The 18027-nt window shown below is 39.2% G+C and overlaps 4 protein-coding genes across 8 annotated transcripts in view; 3 read left to right on the top strand and 1 right to left on the bottom strand.

Moving 5' to 3' along the window:
• The first annotated feature begins 1937 nt into the window (after positions 1-1937).
• Positions 1938-2517, top strand: gng8 (guanine nucleotide binding protein (G protein), gamma 8). The gene is made up of 2 exons (XM_026371129.1): positions 1938-2021; positions 2376-2517. The coding sequence occupies exons 1-2, from the start codon at positions 1938-1940 to the stop codon at positions 2502-2504; spliced, it is 213 nt and encodes a 70-aa protein (XP_026226914.1). The 3' UTR covers positions 2505-2517.
• Positions 2518-3429: 912 nt separating this feature from the next.
• tmem45b (transmembrane protein 45B) lies at positions 3430-8042 on the top strand. Its single transcript, XM_026372218.1, has 6 exons — positions 3430-3529; positions 4976-5173; positions 5255-5467; positions 5573-5757; positions 5972-6114; positions 7034-8042. The coding sequence occupies exons 2-6, from the start codon at positions 4984-4986 to the stop codon at positions 7143-7145; spliced, it is 843 nt and encodes a 280-aa protein (XP_026228003.1). The 5' UTR covers positions 3430-3529; positions 4976-4983; the 3' UTR covers positions 7146-8042.
• Positions 8043-8215: 173 nt separating this feature from the next.
• Positions 8216-16373, bottom strand: nfrkb (nuclear factor related to kappaB binding protein). 3 transcript variants are annotated; one of them, XM_026372215.1, is made up of 26 exons: positions 16307-16373; positions 15787-15939; positions 15470-15671; positions 15232-15359; positions 14986-15157; positions 14722-14826; positions 14560-14633; positions 14398-14479; positions 14088-14283; positions 13867-13978; positions 13647-13773; positions 13470-13547; positions 13313-13389; positions 13143-13189; positions 12829-12889; positions 12554-12728; positions 12363-12469; positions 12096-12219; positions 11682-11761; positions 11404-11597; positions 10992-11289; positions 10725-10904; positions 9768-10493; positions 9158-9264; positions 8812-8938; positions 8216-8620 (listed from the first exon to the last, which is right to left on the bottom strand). In XM_026372215.1, exons 2-26 carry the CDS (start codon positions 15910-15912, stop codon positions 8480-8482), a joined length of 3846 nt encoding a protein of 1281 aa, XP_026228000.1. In that variant the 5' UTR covers positions 15913-15939; positions 16307-16373; the 3' UTR covers positions 8216-8479. The 3 variants fall into 3 exon arrangements, with proteins under 3 accessions (XP_026228000.1, XP_026228002.1, XP_026228001.1); XM_026372217.1 differs by having other exon boundaries at positions 11019-11289; XM_026372216.1 differs by having other exon boundaries at positions 11404-11594.
• Positions 16374-17142: 769 nt separating this feature from the next.
• Positions 17143-18027, top strand: part of LOC113170067 (ryanodine receptor 1-like) — a 42109-nt gene continuing 41224 nt past the window's right edge. For all 3 annotated transcript variants that reach the window (XM_026371959.1, XM_026371958.1, XM_026371957.1), the window contains exon 1: positions 17143-17308. In XM_026371959.1, the coding sequence (XP_026227744.1) occupies positions 17261-17308 (48 nt within the window). In that variant the 5' untranslated portion in view covers positions 17143-17260. The remainder of the gene's footprint in view (positions 17309-18027) is intronic.

Raw genomic sequence — 18027 nt, 5'->3', positions numbered from 1 at the left:
CTGGCTTTATTTACAGTAAATGAAATGCAGGTCTGTTGGCACATGCATTTTGATGATGTGCATTGTAAAAGGGTTTTTTTAATGTGCTATAACACATTGCATTTGTGCACACTGTTGTATGAAAAACGCTGCTGGACCTTCATGTTTAAGAAGTAGGTTTGCATTCCTCTCTGCTTTCATTTATGAACAACATGCTGGATGCACGGTTAGTATTTATACTATAGACAGGCAACAATATTGTTTTAATTTATTATGCAGTGCATTTTATTTTTGGGAGCTCGCTGATAGGGGTTGGTTTGGTGAAGCAGCAACACTTTGTTCTCCTGTGGTCTTGTGTCTTCTACAGAGAGAGACCAATTATACAGGGACACAAATGTTAATGAGGCACTTGACATTTAACTCCATACGCTGCCACTTTGCCCCCCGCCGCTGTGTGGAATAACTGTCTGCTCTACAGGACAGACTGGCAGCCACAAAGCTTATGGCCTCATTAATAGCCTCAGGATAAGTAATTCTCGAAAATCACACTTTGACAAAGACTCTTGCAAACCTACCACGGCTTGTATTGCATTTGATGCAGTGTTCCTGTGCATACATCATGGAAGAGAATCATGCTGTTAAAAGTTTTTATTTGGTGCTCGAAATTAAACTAAAACAATCCTAGAGAAGATGAAACATATCTTTCCTGCAACATATTTATTGTCCGTGACACTTGTGTCTGCCTGTTTGAAGAGGCTGAATCTATAAGAACCTCTACTGTTTATTATTACAGTAGCGTGTTACCATAACTGTCCAATATTTGTCCTATTTGTGCAAGAATTAGGGACATTTGTGCTCCAAGCAAAATGTGAGCCTACAATGAATGCATTAAATACAATGTTAATGAACTTATTAGCATTTATTTTGTTTTTTAATAATGTATTAATCCCCTGCAGAACAGCTGTTGCTATATTATCTCAGGTAAGTAAGTGATAGATACTCAAGAGATGAAGGTCACACCACATGTTGCCTTTAACTGCTGCACTGAGCCCTTCCTGGGGGCAGAACCATGGCTAATTATTTGAAGGAGGGAACCTATTGAAGCCTTCCTCCTCATCTTTGCCATTAATCTCACTTCATTTGTTACTGTAAGTTGGTGTAGGGGACCCTGTTGAAGACAAGCGGACTTTCATCATAGGAGCCCAACGGTTGCTGCCAGCCCTTCTGGTGAGTGATATTCGCAATTATTATGAGTTGAGGAAAAAAAAAAACCTTCACAATTTGTACGTTTTATTTTATCATTGTTTGCACAGATGCAACGGAACCAGCTTATGTGAGAGCATGTACAGTACCTCTACAGATCCCTGCATGTGCTTATTTTAGCAGCACTTTTTCCCAAGTATGCGCTATATTGCCGTGAAGACATTATTTGATGGATAGAATTGGCAAATGAATCCCATACTCACAGATAAATAAGCAATGACGGTTTTTATTGTTGACCAATGATGCTTTCATTTACTGCCCTCTAAGAGGTTCAGCAACATCAATCTCTTGCACCACTGTGTGCCAGCAACTGAGCAATATAATAGCAGCTCTGTAGAAACCATAACCATATGTGCAGCGGTATTGATCAGGAGCATTAAGAGTTAATGTTAATGTTAGGTGTATTTACATTCTCAGCTAGCGGATGCCCTCCTGGGGATGGCTGCTTTGCCTCCAATGCCCTTCCCTGCTCCTTTGAGACCCTCCCTGTGCCACTTGCAGCTGAGACCCAGGGAGCTGAATTAACAAGCAAATTGAAACAGACTCTAACTGTGGCACAGATACCTTCAATCATTTGTTAGAATTTGTTATTATGTTTGCATTTTCTCTTCTTCAGCGATGTGTGATGTCATTTACTGTCTAATAACTGAACGTTTGACGGTTTGCTGCAGATTGGCGGACTTTAGTGGGACAGAATGTCAAACAACATGGCCAAGATCGCAGACGCTCGAAAGACAGTAGAACAGCTGAAACTGGAGGTCAACATAGAGAGGATGATGGTAAGTAAGCACAATATAGGAGCACATACAGTAATGCTTTGTTTTATTATGGAGTACTACAGTCTAAAAAAAAGTTAAATGCAAATTTTCACTTTTTGGCACCTCAAACATTCTCATTCATAATATGGACTTTTTTTAAATGAGTACTTACTGAATCAACAGAAGGTTTATCACATAGCTTTTCAGAACTAGCTTCCTTTCCATTACTGATTTTTTATGTTTCTAGGGGAAATGCATTAAGGAAGGCATGTGCGTTCAACTCAGATGGAAAAATAAATGAAAGGAAATTTAAATTTAAGTCAAATGCTTTATCTTCACAACTTCCTCTTTTTGACACGCAACCTTTTCACACAGGTATCCAAAGCAGCAGCTGAACTGATGGCCTATTGTGAAGCTCATGCCAAAGAGGACCCCCTGGTGGCCCCAGTACCTTCCTCTGAGAATCCGTTTCGAGAGAAGAAATTATTCTGTGTAGTGCTTTAATTCCCACATGTGCAAGACAAACACATTAACACTAATAGCAGTAATACTTTATTTTATGATTTATTTTTTCCTGAAGGAAAACCATGTAGTTTGGTGCCAATTACAACAAGTTATCTTATGCATTCTAACGTTACGCATGCTGAGCTCACCTGCTATCCTCTGAATAAAAATCTGAAGGCTGTGTGGATCAATTGAAAAGGAAAAGGAAACCAAATGACCACTGCCTGTTTTGGCTAAAATTAGTATCAAATTACAGGGTTCTTTTCAGAAAACCTCTTCCTAGATTAATTGGAAATAAATTAGAATGAACAGACCCATTAAACAAATCATTCGTTTTTTACATCAGAATTTAATGTCAACCTAACTTAGGATAATCTCTTTTTTTTAAGCAACATTCACCATTTTATAATCAAAGTAACTCACTGCTGACTGACTATGAGGAATCATCATCATTTGAACACGATAATGACAGCAATAAAGATTTGTTGGATGTTGGTGCAAAGTTCACAGGCCCGTGTTGCTGCCTCTCCTTGTGTACACAGCTTATATATTAACTCTTTTAAATACTTACCGGACATTTTCACTAAATGTCCTTTGTGCTCCAAACCTTTAAAACAACATTTAAAAGCTTGGTTACATTTTGGAATTAATGCACTAGTTTTGAGATTAAATGTAAAGACTGACTAGATTTGTTGTTCATACCATTTGTTGTGTTTATATAAATAAATACATAAATAAATAAATTTACTCAAAATATTCTAGTTGTACATATTAATATATTAATATATGAATAAACAACATGATCTTTAGTCAGGTATTGTTTTTCTGCCTGCATATTTCCCAGGAGGATTTCCCTTGGTCACAGAAACCAATGCAAATAATGGGTGGGGCTTTGTGGTGATACAGGTTAGAGGTGCAGGCAACAGGTGTGTGCAGTTTACACAGAGCACAGAGCTCTCTCTCTGACACCTGCTAATATTTCTAGATCTCTCCTGAGCTCTTGGGAATTAGTTGCAAGAACTAAGGTATGTACATTTTTGTTAACCATGATCAGTGACTGTAATTAAGGGCTATTTTCAAATTTAGTATCTGTAGAGAGAATTGTTGTGCAACAACTTACCTTTGGATGTTGAAATTACATTTGTATGTTTTTTAAAGTATATATTGGCTACAAACTATATCTGCTTCTAAAGGAAACTCCACCCTGTTTGAAATGCTCCAATGTTAATATTATTATTATTAAAGGTTCGAATATATAATGGCAAAATGAAGGCAAGTAGTAAAAGATGATAGGATCAAGAGCAGGGCCTTCAATAATGAATTATGAAGGAGAACATATCGCATCTTCTAGCCTTTAAAGATCTTTAATCAAGAACTGTAGCTGAAGAGAAGCAAAGAGGCAGAGTTTGGTGCTGGAAAACAGGAGACATGACTGGCCTAAAGCAACCTGCAGACTCACAGTGACAGTCCAGTTGAAGGAGATCGACTTGACACGTAGGGTGAGGCACAACGTGCTGCCCGCGACAGGAACAGATTATTGACACCTAATGTTCCACTGAGGATGGAGAGGACTGGAAAATGTGTGAGATTACTTGAGTGTGAAAGGCGAAGAACAAATGTGTAGGACAATAAAGTCAAGTCAACACAGGTCTAATCAAGAAAAACAAGTCTGACTGAACAAACGCATCCTAAACACACCTGTGCGTCCTAACCACACAGCAACAATGAGAGAAAGCTGCCTGTGACCAGTCTTGAAAGCAATCACGCGGTCATGCCCACAAAGAATCCCTAACTGGACATCTTAAGAGCGCCAATGCTACACAAGATATTTAATTCACCATTACAGCACCTTTCCAAATTGGTGAAACTGAGATCTTCTTTACTTTAGTGCTTTTTGTTTTTTTTTTTTTAAACCGTAGGTTGTCAACATGTTACTTTCCTAAACAGCCCATTTAAATGTAATCTTTGCAAAACAAATGAGGAGCTGTACCCAGGCATATGGTATAAACCTGCTCCAGTTAATCCAGGTTGTAATTTAGAATAGTCAGTGTTTCTTCATTTCGATTTTATGGTCGACCTTTGCTGCTATTGCGTCTCTGGATTTTAGTGATTATAACATGACATGAAACTTACCTGTAGTAGACACGACTGATGTTCTTGCACAAAATTACTCCAGTGAGTCAATATTGGCAACTTTATATCCGCTATTTATAGAAATGTATAAATGCATGAACTCTGTGTGCTACCTGCTTGTTCACAATAACAACTGTATGCAGTCGATCTACATTGTCGGCTGCTGTTGTTAGTCATTGCTTGAAATTATTAAATGGCTGAAACATCATAAAACAAAACTGTGGGAGGTGAAATGCGAGACTTCTAAGAATAAGACTGTTAGGCTAAAAAGGAAATACACATCGTTTTCTCTCAAATTATTGTTTTTGATTACTGAGGCATGTTTCATATGTTTCCAGGCTCAACAATGGCCAACTTTGGAGGACATGCAATACCTGGCTCTTTCTTTCTGCTCTTTGGCTTCTGGCTAACGTTGAAATGTACTCTCCAACACGTTTGGAGGACAAGCCAGCCCAAAGGAAGACATAATCTGCCACCTTTCTTTAAGAAGATGGAGTACGTTGAGGGAGGACTGCAAATCTTTGCTTCATTCGTGGGTCAGTTTTCCTTTCGATCCATCTGCACGCTTCAACTTTTCAAACACGTTCTCGGTTTCACCTGTTTGTCTCGTGTCACAGGTATTATGGTGGAACAGTTTGTGGTGGATGGGCCGCACGCTCGCCTCTACGACAAGGAGAACAATTCGTGGGTGAAGCTGATGAACTGGCAGCACGGCACTATGTACCTGTTCTTTGGGATCTCTGGAATAGCACGAATTGCTAGTGCGGCATTCAAAGTGTTGCCGGCTGGCGTGGACCGCCTCACTATCTCTGTGGCTCTTTTTGTTGAAGGTAACCTTCAAACAAAAATAAATAAAAAGTTGTACATATCCCTGACACATCACAAATGTGGCCCCTCTGCTTTGTTTTGTGTTTAACTCTTCCCACGTCACCCAGGGTTTCTGTTCTACTACCATGTGCACGGCCGCGCCCCTCTGGATGCTCACATTCACTCCCTGCTACTAGTGGCTGTGTTTGGTGGATCGGCCAGCAGTATGTTGGAGGTGTTCATCAGAGACAACATTATATTGGAGCTGCTCACAGCGTGCTTCTTCATCCTGCAGGGTTCATGGTTCTACCAGGTGATTATGAATGTTGAAATGTGTTAAATGCAGTTGGCAAATGTGGCCATCTGCATTTTAAAGCTCTTTTAAAACTTCAGTGTACTTTTGTATAACTGTTATCTTTCTCCTTCTCAGACACTGTCTGATGTGTGAAAACCTAATAATGTAATAGATTACTGTGGTTAATATCATAGGCAGTTGGTTCCTTCATCATCGCTATTTGTCTTTTCAGATTGGATTTGTACTTTACCCATTAAGCGGACCCAAGTGGGACTTAAATCAGCACGACAACATGATGTTTGTCACAATGTGCTTCTGCTGGCATATAGCTGTAGCCATGCTCTTGGTGACCTGCACCGTCTCTGTGGTTTGGTTGTAAGTATCTTAACCTTTACCTCCACAGGTTTGGCAATCAATAGTAGATGTATGTGCCACATAGGTAAACATAGGTAAACATTTACAATATACAATTAAATGCAAGTAAATTAAATATTTAAATGTACTTCCTCACTTCCGTGATGCCCCGTATTTCATTTCAGTTAGAAATCAATCACAATAACACAATGAATCGGACTCCCAGGTTTCACGGGTAACTAAACAACAGCCGGTTAAACCACCTGTGGAATGCAGATATAATAGGTGCTTATCTGACTCATGGCAATGCAGATACAAAGAGCCAAAACAAATTCATTGCTCATGTGATGAATCTCTAGAAGTTCTTCAGGGTGCTACCTGCTCAGAAGTGCAACAGATTCACACACAGCTCAAGTTTTTGTTTAAAGTAGTGCTAATAATTTACTCATTTACTTGCATTTAATTCTATTCAGTCTGATCAATAATGATTTTGCAGCCTTCTTCAAATTTTTTGTTATAACAAAATACACCTGTGGTGTGTTTTTAAATTTCCACTATAGGCCTAAAGACTGAAATTTGAAACCTATGAATCTGGATTATTAGCACCATATAGTTTCCTTCCTCTTTCCTTTGTCTAATTGGTATTTTTCAGCTCTTGGCAGAATCCAGAAATGCAAACATATCACTTTTTTTTGATCATACATGCTTGAGCACCTTTTTGCACACGTTAGCATGACATGAGCTGGATCGTAATACTAAAAATTGCTCTGCACTATCATGACATTTCAAAAGTCAGGAATTGGTTTGGATCTTTTGAATACATTTTGGATATTTGGAATGAACACGATGAATAATTGATTTTTGAGTAGATAAAGGAAGCAGTCTGCGCTGAATGTGTAATCTTTGCTGTTTTTTTTCTTCCTCTCTCTCGTTCCAACAGCACAGTGAAGCGTTTCTCAGCAAGTAGAGGGGACATAGAGATTGGAATGCAAACTACACCGTCCAAATCAAGTTCCCACAGAGCCTTGCTAGAAGAATCAGATGACGAATAATTGTTTTTTTTTTTATGGGTCTTGGTTTCACTTTCTATGTTGATGGTCTGTGTGTAAGAATGAGTCTGATGTTTTGCACAATGTAAACTAAAACACAAACATAAATCTGGTAAAATATGATGTTATGTTTGCTGTGACCTTTGACATCATCAGCCTGAATGCTGAACCTAAGAAATCAGCTGGCACACCCACCTGGGCTACATCCCAATTCTTTTACAAGCACTGTACATCTCCCTTGCATCTTTCCTCCTCAAAGGAGACATGAAATGCCCTTTTCTCTATGCTGTCATCCAACGTGAGCGATTTTATTTTATTTTTTTTAAATGCAGGCTGGATCAGCCATCAGCTGAACTTTAAAAAGCTGTGACAAACTTGATTCACCTGTATTCTACTGTGCTCTAATCAGTGTGTACATGCTGTTCAGATGCTGGATGCACACAAATACCAGCATCACCTTTGTGTAATGCCTGTTAGTTGTTGGCTATAGGTATGCTATTAGTAAGTTCATTATTCACTAATGTTTTCAGGTTATGACTGTAATGTTCTACAGTCCAAGGTTTTGTAGAAATTATTTATAAACTGTAAAGGCTGGAATTGTATTGTATTAAACTGCATTTCCAGGCTCTTGTGACGGAATGACCTGAAGATGATGGACATTTAAGGTTCAGATTTTCCTGTCCATGATCATAGTACAGCAGGACATAACAGATTTTTAAATGTCTTCCTACTTAATGTAGAAGGTTTACAGGGCCGTGACTTTTAAGATGGTGAATCTTAACCTTGGGCCTTGCATTTTTGTATAGAACTGTGCCAGTGTTGTAATGCATTTTTATATTAGTCTGATCAACTGCACTGTCCAGTCACCTACAGATTTCCAATAAAGGATGTTGTTATATATCTTTGCTAATCTCTCCTCAAACATTGCTTCATGCCTCCTTGCCCCTCGTTGTTTATGTGAGAGACTCTGGAGGTCCTTCAACATCGAGGAGAGATGAAACTGAAAGCTTGAAAAGTGCCACAGTGTCTCTGTCCTTGTTTAGAGTAACAAAGTTACACACATTCTACAAGACTAAGAACAAATAATGTATTAGCACAAAAACAAGGAACAACATTCAAATGAATCTGTCTTAATTCCCCTATTTTGCATTTTGTCATAAAGTATTCAATTTGAAGGAAGTGACAACATCTAGTTAGACAGACATATTAATTTTTAGTTTAGTATAAACAACGAATCAACAGTTAATGAGTTAAATACAACTTAAAGTAAACTACAACTGTTGCAAGACTGCAACCTGCACTGCATCTCTAATTCATAGCTCGTTGAGTGGTTGGGATCACTGTTGAGGTGCAGGTGGGGGATTAGGCACACATTTGGGTGAAGGCGCTGTTGTGACTACAACTGTGGAGACGGATTTTGGTGAGCCTGTTGCAATGTGTTGCTGGAGCGGCTGCGCTGGAACAGTCTGGATGCGAACCTAAAGATGGAATAGACAAGACAGTTAACCCTGATGATGTTCTGAGTGAGAATTATGCAGCCACAACACACTAGAAAAATGATTCACAAATTAAAACTGAAGGCTTTAAATAGCATGATTGTTTATAGCTGCGTCTAACTTGTGTTACACTATGCCTTATTCATTTGCATTTAAAAAAAAAGTTATATAACCTGTGTGGCCTGTCCTTGCTGCTGAAGCTGCTGGAGCTGTTGTGCTGTGACAAAGCTGACTGGTTTGTTCCCTGCAATCAGCTTTGTCCCAGCAGGCATGGTGGTCAGGATAATGTTTCTGCCCAAGCTGCTCAGAAAATAGATGGTACAGACAAAAGTACAGTCAGGCTTGTAAGCAATGGAAGAAAGTGAATGTAAATTTGACTAAAACAACTATCACTTCAATATATATAGTTGAAAATAATAAAATCTTGGGTTTAACCAATCAAATTCATTCTCCGCGGAGAATGATTTAACAAGACAAATACTTTCAGTATAACAAATAAGTGCCCACGATGAAACTTACTTTGTGTTAAGACTTCCTTTCACAATTGGTGTGGTCACTACACTTTTGCTTTTCAGTGGCTGGTTGAGAACAGAGAGGGGCACAGTGATCCGTGCAGGTAACTTCCCCTGCAGTGACAAAGAAGAGGAGAGTTCGTGAATTATGCAACTTTCAGACTAGAAGTAAATTATAAGTTATAATGACTCCAAAAGCTCTGCAAAAAAGTCCTTAGTAAGTGGAGTAAAGTGTCCAAAGCTGGACACAACAAAGCAAGCTACTTCTACAAAAACACATGACTGCAAACCTGAATTTAGCAAAAGAGCTTCACTGGGAAAAATGTTTCGTGACACTTTGAACACTACTCTTATCAGCATCGCTTGAATGGTGGTATAAAATGGTCTATCATTGTAATAAATTAATGATTGTTCAGACAAGGCTACTGCAACTGTAATGTTAAGAGGTTGGCGTGTAGTGTTACAGAAGATTTCGCCTCCATATTAGTAGAGTATTAGGTATAGATTTAGGGTAGAGTAGGAGCAACCATATTAAACAACATATCTTATTTAATGTAATGAATCAAAAATGTTGTATTTTTCTTATAATATATTCAGAAAGTGAATAATACTCTTACTGTTTGTGTAGGAACCACTGGTTGAGGCACCTGTCGCACAGTGGCTGTAGCTGTTCCCAGTGTCAAAGGTGAGCCTGAGGCTCCAGGAGCCACTGTGATCCCCTTGGTGCCAGCTACAACACCGGCAGCCATGGTCACTACACTAGCACAAGTAGATGCTGTGAGTTGTTTATTTCCAGTGGTGGTTGTCATTTTGATGGTCTGACCGTGTTTCTGTGGAATAACGCTAAGGCCTGGCATTATCCGAATGGTAGTACCACTCTTATCAGGAGAGGTCACAGTGGAGAAGGTTCTAGATTTCTGGTCAGTGACAGCCAACGTGGGCATGAGATGTATAGCTGTGTCTGCAGCTTTTAATAAGGTGGAGGCAACAGGGCCTGCCTCCACCTTAGTAGTCTGTACTTCCCCTGTAGTTGCAGTGCTAGAGGCTGAGGAATGTGAAGGGTGGGGTGGTGTCACATGAAGAGTGGCTGATATGCTTTTGCTGCCTGTTGTGGCAGTGCCCAGAAAGTCAGGGGTGAGCTTGACAGTTGCAACTGGAGATTTAGCGAGAGTTGCCATCATGTCTGGGGTGATCCGCAGCACCGTCTGGCCTTTGGCGTCCGTGGTGATGGAGGATGGTGGAAGACGTAGGACATCTTTACCTTGAATGCGTAGGTTTGTAGCTGTAATTGGAATTCCCGCTCCTCCTGGAGTCTTCATTCCAAGCTGTCCCGTGATGGACACCTTAAAGAAGACATTTAACATACCAGAACAACAATAAATCCTTCTCTGCCGAGAACCAGAAGAAGCCAAATTTCACATGAGAAACAACAACAAACTAAACCTAAAGGAAGGACACATTTCTGCACTTGTTTATATAGCCAGCTAGGGGGAGTAGACTTTTTAATAGAATTAGTGTTTAGTTTTTGACTATTTATAACCAACCAGATAACCTAATTAAAACAAATGCTTCACCTGTTTGATGCTCGGGCTTGTGACTCCTTGTAGCACAGTAGGGGAAGCAGGATTTGTAGCTGGGCTCCCAGGTGATCCAGTCTGAGGTTTGGTCACAGTTACAGCAGACACAGATAGGGTAGTCGGCACCTGGACTGGACTGCTAGCAGACTGAGTCCTCAAAGGCACAGAAACCACTGCCTATTGATGTACACAATATATACAGTAAGATTTAACTATACATTTGCACTACACATAAAAAAACAAACAAACAAAACTGATATTTACATTTTGTTGAATTAATGTTCTGGTGACCTGTGAAATGCCTTTGGCTGCCACTGAGACTGGCATCCTGATCTGGTGAGGGGTCTGATGTACCAGTGTGGCTTGCTGACTTCCTGCAGAGGAAACCAGACCACTCTGAGCAGAAACAACCCTCACCTGAGGGAGGGAGCCTGCTGCAAGGTGACTCACAATCCGAGCTGTGTGTTGAGATGTGACTGGCTGTGAAGCTGGTGGAGCAGCCTGACTTGTGGGTAAGATGGTTCCCAGCTGGGGTAATGAGGGAGGGGAGACAAGAAGAACACTGGAAGAGCGAGAAGGTGTGGAAGCAATAGACAAGAGAACAGTCAATGTCAAATTGCACATTTGAACATGTATGTACTGTATATTATGAACAGGACAACAGTGTCACACTGACCCTGGGCTGGCCTTGACTGCATCTGATATTCCAGACTTTGTAGGTGTGGTGGCTGTGCAGGGTAAAGGTGACAAAGGAATTCCGGGTGTGTTTGGGGTCGGTGTTGTAGGGGTTGGTGACATGGGATAAGAGCCTAAATCCTGTCCTGCATCCAGACATCCAGGGGTTTTACCTCCGTCTTTACTTCCAGACTTCTAAAACACAAATATATTCATTACCAACGTCATAATCACAATATTATAATCCTAATCAACAGAACAGCAAATTGTAGGACTCACAGGTTTAGAAGCAGGCTTTGGTTTCTGCTGTAGGGCTTTTCTTGCTTTTGCAGCAGCAGCTTGAGCCTGGTGAATCCTTTCTGGATGGGAGAAAGAAAACTAAATTGTGATCTTTAACACAAAGAGCATACCTCTACTCCTTTATACATAAATGAAATCATCATAAAAAAGAGATGAAAATCTTATAAGGAAAAAGGAAAAGTAAGCATTTCTACTTTAAATTATTAATATATGCCAAGCCGTGTGTTCTGCCTGAAAACTGCTTTCAGACAACAGTAGCTAATCACAGTAGACAAATGGCCCCTTGCTAGCAGCCTCAACTCAAAAACTAATGAATTAAAGATGTTTACTCTTCTGAAAAAATACAAAAGAAAAAAACCGCTAAACCCTAAAATCAAACACATTGCTGCTTACCAAACTCCTCTTGACTGCGATTGCGGTGCAGGTAAATCCAAAGTTTTCGGCCAATATCATACTTGACACAGGGATCTTTCTCATAGTGAAGTCTATCCAGAGCGCCACTAACAACTGTATTCACCTGAGTGGCAAAGTAAGATTGAAGGAAAAATAAGGACTCTCACTCTGAAAAGTGGTTCTTACACAAATCAAAACCAGACAGAACTACAATTCAAACGAGATTACGGTGAATGACTAAAAGAAAAAATGCAAACTCTGTCACACCTGTGCACTAGTGACATCTGGAGCAAGAAACTGCGAGTCTTTCAACAATTCACATATCTCTGCCCGTGTTCCTTCTCCATTGGGTAACCTGGCTGCTGCATCCCGCACTACAGAAGAGGGTAAAGATCTGAATTATGTGATTACACTGACAGCACTCATTCACAAATTTAGAGGTAAACAGAAGATCTAACCCAGAGAAAGAATGGTGACATATGGTGGTCGGTCTGAACGGAGCAGTGTGTGTTCCCTGGCTTTGTTGAGAGACATCTCCTTATCAAACACCCCTTTAACTGGTCCCACCACAGATTCAAAGCCATGCATCCTAAAAGTGAAGGCCTTATGTGGCTGGTTGTATCGCTGCTGTTCCTAATATAGAAACAAAAAGTATTAGCTTAGCAAGCTCATGTCCCTCTAGAAAGACAGATTCTTACAGAATTTTGTTTTCAGCAGTAAAAAAATGACAAACCTGGACTTGGAACAGTTGTCTCTCATCTCCAGTACTGGGACGGACCACATAATCTGTTGAGCTGTTTAGTTAGAGATATTACAACATAATTACAATTACTTACAACTCAAACTTCTTTTTATGTGTATTTTAGGCTACAAAGAACGATATTTTTTAGAATCAATCTAATGATATTCTTTGCTATATAAATTAAAAGCAATGCTTAGCCCGATAGCAACCCCAAAAATATTTCTGGTCTATAAACTAATTGGATAAATGATTTCAATTGAGCTTTCTATGATATTAGCAATATTTGGTGAATAACTGAATCTTACACTCTTGGTATGGGAGAAGTCATTTCTAACATGTCTTCGTTTTCTGTCTGTGGAACACGAAAAAGCATTTTTTTAAAAATTTCCCACAAATAAATTAGTGGTAAACACAAACACAGCTCAGCATAAACAGTGGTGACACAGTATTTGTAACACAATAATAATTTAACTACCTTGACAACTAAATCTTTGGAATCCAGCCACAGCTGAAAGAGTGCACTGAGATCCTTCTCTGTATCAAGAGTGGGACCTAAAATAGGTCTCAGATGTTAATCTCAGTGAACAGAATCATTGTGAACATGAAGCACCGCATCAGTTTATCTCTCTTACCAATCCACCTCCACTGCTGAGATTCATCAATAAATTCCGCAAATGGTGAAAATCCACTGGGGAGTGCCATCATGCCATCTGACAAGCAAACATAGGAGTGTGGGGAAAATAAATGAATAGAGGATAGAAAAAAAAAAAGTATTATCCATTTCGTGTTGAGCAACTACTGCAAAGTACCTTTAGTCTCTCCTGCAAGAAACTGCAGAGCTTGAAGAACCAAGTCAGACCAACTTGAGGCAGATGAAAACCACACATTAAGGGAACTAGCTGGAGAGCACTGCCACATCTGAACTTTCTCCTCTATCTGAGAGATAAAAATTTAGGTATTACAGTGTGTATTAATAACTGTAATTACTTCTGTAACATATAACTAAGACAATGTGTAAAAGTTGCATACCACTGAAGTACTGGCAAGGTTTTCTGCCCTTAAGATGTTCTCCAACAAGCTGAAAAAACTGGCAGCTATTTCTTCAACTGTAGCTGGGCTGCTCTGAGACTCCTCCACAATTCTGCAATAATGACAATTATATATATTAGTCTACAACACGGGACTCAATGAACATATAGTTACACACAATACTGTAAACATTGTTGACACCAGCACGGCACTAGACTTACTCCTCCTTGATGTTAGTCAGTGGAGTAGATGGTGTGTCTGGCAGGGGGTTGATAATGTTTACTGGGGGAGCTGATGCAGTGTCAGCAGGTGCAAGAGCATCACAGGGATCCTCAGATTCCACTTTTATTGTCCTCATTTTCTTTTTCCGTCTCTCTTCCATCTTCTTCTTCTTAGGAGGAGACAGATCAAAGAGTGCTGAAGGATAGAAAGGGAAACAGATACATAATATAAATTGTGTATCGTGTAAATAATGAAAAGGAGACATTGGCTTTAAAGTTGTGATTATTTCTCTAAATGGCTTTTACTTACGCATAGTCCCCTTTCGACCAATATTTGCTCGTGAAAGTACCTCCCCAAAGTGGATATCAGAGGTCATCAACTCTGGAAGGTCCTAAGTAAATCAACCGTTATGAATATAGTGTACAGGTTTAGACTTGTACTTGTACTATATCTATGTTTTTCATGACTTACTGGCTGTCGTTTCCTCTTGTCCCGATGATTCTGCAACATGGCTTTCAAGTCGTGCTCACCTAATTCTATTTTTTCTGTTAAGAAAGAAATGTCTTAAAGCATTACATTCACTGTACTGATACATAAGAGCAATATTACCCCCTATTTGCAGAAATCACTGACCAGTAGTCTTCATGTCTTGGGTGGAGAGGCTGGGAAGAACTCTGAGTGAGACGGTGGCCGTCGGAGAAGAAGGTGACTGTGGTGCCGGAGTCCATAATGATAAGTCTACAATTTACAGAAGTGCAATAAAGCTGTTTGTTAAATACATCAACACTTGACATTTGAACATCTAGTTATGTTTTAAATGTTTCTAACATACATCAGATAACTGATTTATAAATACAAGATATTATTATCAGCACTGATATAAATAGAAAAACTGACCGTCATCATCAGATGACACATTGCTGTCTCCACACTCAGTTTTGACCTCCTTTAAAATGCGGCTCAATCGTCTTCTCACCCTTGGTTCCCGCATTTCAGCATGAGTCTTGGTAGGAAACTTTCTTTTTGGTGGAAAGTCCATCCCATTTTGAACTGCAAACTCCAGCAGCTCCTACAATAAGAAGACAAATTATACTAACTGCAAGAGGCCATGAGCTTTGTATTTCAAATGATTTCTAAAAATACCTTTCTGGAGACAAGTATCTGCTTCAAAAGCCTGTGGTAATACTGCTGAAGGGAGTACAGCTGTCGTTTCTTTTGGGACTTGGCACACAGTTGTCTGTATTTGACCACCTCAGGATTGAAGTAACCATCTGAGTTGAGATAACAAGAGTCATGATCAGAAGAAAGTGTTTCAAAAGATTCCCCTTAGCACGAAATATGTAGTTACGTGTAGGTAAATAAGTGTTTAACTATAAAGCACCTCTGAATAATTTTTGTGCAAGATGAAGTGGATTTCCAAAGTTAAAGTTTCTGTTGTTGAAGAGGTCACTTATGGTGATGTCTTGCTCTGCAACATTGTTCTCAGAAAACTGTGGTAAAAACTGACGAAGGTGCTGCCTCTGGGAATCTGACAGTACTTCACTCCAGGTGCTTTCACTGACCACGGAGAAGAAAATTTCAGGCTGTTGGAAACAAAAATAAACAACAAATATGAATGCATCATCTGCATTAACATTATGATATTTAATAACCTCATTTAACACATAACAAAGCAGTAAAAAAACAGAATTAACTTACGTCTTCAAGCAGATCCTCTGGAAGGTTCACTCTGCAGTTTCCCAGCATGCATTCTTCTGTAATCTGTCCAACGTTTTCTTCTTTTGGATCAAGAGGGTTAGTAAGCATGCGACTGAGGGCATCCATTCTTCTCCTCGGTATCAATCCGTCCTTCTACAAAGGAAAATACATACGACTGCGTTACAAAGTCACATAAAATGAAACTTATGCTCACCTTATGCAATTTCTCCGACTCATTTATCTTGTCCTATGTATTTATTACGTTTGATAATTCAGTGCTACAAACCACTAACACGAACAAGCATTAAACGATGTCAAAACATAAGCCACTTAGTACGATGCCTCAGCACTGGCTAGCTAGCAAGGCTACTAGCTAAAAAAGCCAAAGAAAAAAATAGATACATCGTTTGGATTTCAGTTTGAACCCTAAACGTAAACACACTACTTCTCTATACCATACAGACAAACGTCCGCGTTAATACTAATTTGACAGTGCTGGTTTACTGTTTAAAGTTCTTACCTGACACTGTTTTATGTTTAGAGACGCCGAGGGAACTGTTTTGCCGACGTACCGCTTTCTTCTTCTACTGAAACAGGAAGACGATCAGAGGACGTCGCTCGTCTCCCGCGTTCTGCTGCCCCCGTAGGACAATCATGAGTGTGCATAAGGTAGATTTACTTTATACTTCTATTCTGTTCAACTCATTTTTAGATAATATTATGATTTTTTAATAAAAGTTATTTTTACATACATTCAGGTGCTTAACAGAGAGCGAGCTAAGAGGTATAACTTAACTAACGCTAATTCCCTGGGTTGTTAGAAGCGCTAGCTAGCTGCTAGCTTAAGTCAGTTGGCTAACAATTATACTTTATTTGTAAAAGTGGAGAATATCGTAACATTAATTAATTTATCACTCTTTAATAAGTATGTAAAGCTTTGGACTGGGTTTTGATTTCACATTAGCATATTGTATTTACTTGCCATTTATATATTTGTCTTAACAGACACTTGTATTATATGTAAATGTATTATTTACCTAATTGTATCACTCACTAGTCAATACCTATTTCAAACATAATATATAAATAATAATTCTGAATAAAGAGTTAATACATATACACAGTTAATCATATTTAATGATTTATATTTTTAGGTGTTTTGTTTACACAACTGATGGTTTAGTTTAGTGCAGTTATTTATAATGCATGAAGGCAGTGGTCCAGATACCACCCAGGGACCTGGCTTTGGCTTTGTCAGCATGCTCCACCTCTTTATGATGCTGTAATGAACAGGAATGAACAGTCAACCCTTCTCATAACAGCCAGAGAGAAAGACACACCGGATCCACACTGCCCTTCACAAACCTTCCCCAACAGTGTTTGTGGTGGGTGAAGAGGCACCAGGAGTGGCACGAGTGCAAGGCAGACATTTTCCCATTTGCCTGAAGGTTTTGTTTTTTAATGCTCTGGGAGAATGGCAGAAGGTGCGGATGGAGAGGAAGAGATTCAGTTCCTGCGCACGGTAAGCGATGCTGTCTGCCTGCCCTAAAGTAGTTTACAACTGTTACACAGATATTCAGACAACAATGTACAGTGTCTTTTGTTTGTCAAATTGCTCCTTCATAATATGCAAACATTTACTAAGTCTCCTCATTTAGACTGAACACAGATTGACAAGAACAGGTGGCTGGTTTTGTTGGCTTTGTTTTCTATTTATGTCCCAATGGGTATTTAATATGTCACTGTTTTGTCATAGAAAAATGTCTGGTGTCAGGTGACAGTTAACATATAACAGACGATGGAAGTACATGAATGTATTATTGTATTTTGGCATTGAAACAACCATATTGGGTTGATGGAAAGTATTTACTTTGATGGTAAACAGAAACATTTAAATGTTTAATTTTATAAAGTGAACCTGTTCTTAATTTTCTGAGGTTTATCTTTGGGTCTCTGTCATACTTCAAGTGGAATATGGCAGAGATTAGGATTACAATGGCTGAATCTAAATCTACAGCACTAATTAGCACTATGCCTTCTGGCTTTTCATTGGTAATTAAATATGAGATTACTCCACAGGTTGTAAATACATTTTCTGCTACATCTACTACAGAGATCTACTACAACTTTCAGTGTTAAATATACTGTATTCTACTGTGCTTCAATTTTATTTGAAATCTTTTCTTAATCGATTTCTTAATGCTCTAAGTATTTAAAATAGTTAAATAGTAAAATGAGTTT

The sequence above is a fragment of the Anabas testudineus genome, chromosome 14, assembly GCF_900324465.2.
Source record: "Anabas testudineus chromosome 14, fAnaTes1.2, whole genome shotgun sequence".
Taxonomy (NCBI): Eukaryota; Metazoa; Chordata; class Actinopteri; order Anabantiformes; family Anabantidae; genus Anabas; species Anabas testudineus.
The sequence above is the reverse complement of the archived record's forward strand: the minus strand, read 5'-3'. Positions and strand labels throughout refer to the sequence as shown.

What these genes read in the sequence shown, in the direction of transcription:
- gng8 (XM_026371129.1), top strand. Translation starts at nt 1,938, where the DNA reads ATGTCAAACAACATGGCCAAGATCGCAGACGCTCGAAAGACAGTAGAA. An exon ending in TCAACATAGAGAGGATGATG is followed by an intron (nt 2,022 to 2,375) that starts GTAAGTAAGCAC and finishes CTTTTCACACAG; the next exon opens with GTATCCAAAGCAGCAGCTGA.
- tmem45b (XM_026372218.1), top strand. Translation starts at nt 4,984, where the DNA reads ATGGCCAACTTTGGAGGACATGCAATACCTGGCTCTTTCTTTCTGCTC. An exon ending in TGTGGCTCTTTTTGTTGAAG is followed by an intron (nt 5,468 to 5,572) that starts GTAACCTTCAAA and finishes CACGTCACCCAG; the next exon opens with GGTTTCTGTTCTACTACCAT. An exon ending in ACCGTCTCTGTGGTTTGGTT is followed by an intron (nt 6,115 to 7,033) that starts GTAAGTATCTTA and finishes TCGTTCCAACAG; the next exon opens with CACAGTGAAGCGTTTCTCAG.
- nfrkb (XM_026372215.1), bottom strand. Translation starts at nt 15,912, where the DNA reads ATGGATGCCCTCAGTCGCATGCTTACTAACCCTCTTGATCCAAAAGAA. An exon ending in CAGAGGATCTGCTTGAAGAC is followed by an intron (nt 15,672 to 15,786) that starts GTAAGTTAATTC and finishes TGTTTCCAACAG; the next exon opens with CCTGAAATTTTCTTCTCCGT. An exon ending in GACAACTGTTCCAAGTCCAG is followed by an intron (nt 12,729 to 12,828) that starts GTTTGTCATTTT and finishes TTTCTATATTAG; the next exon opens with GAACAGCAGCGATACAACCA.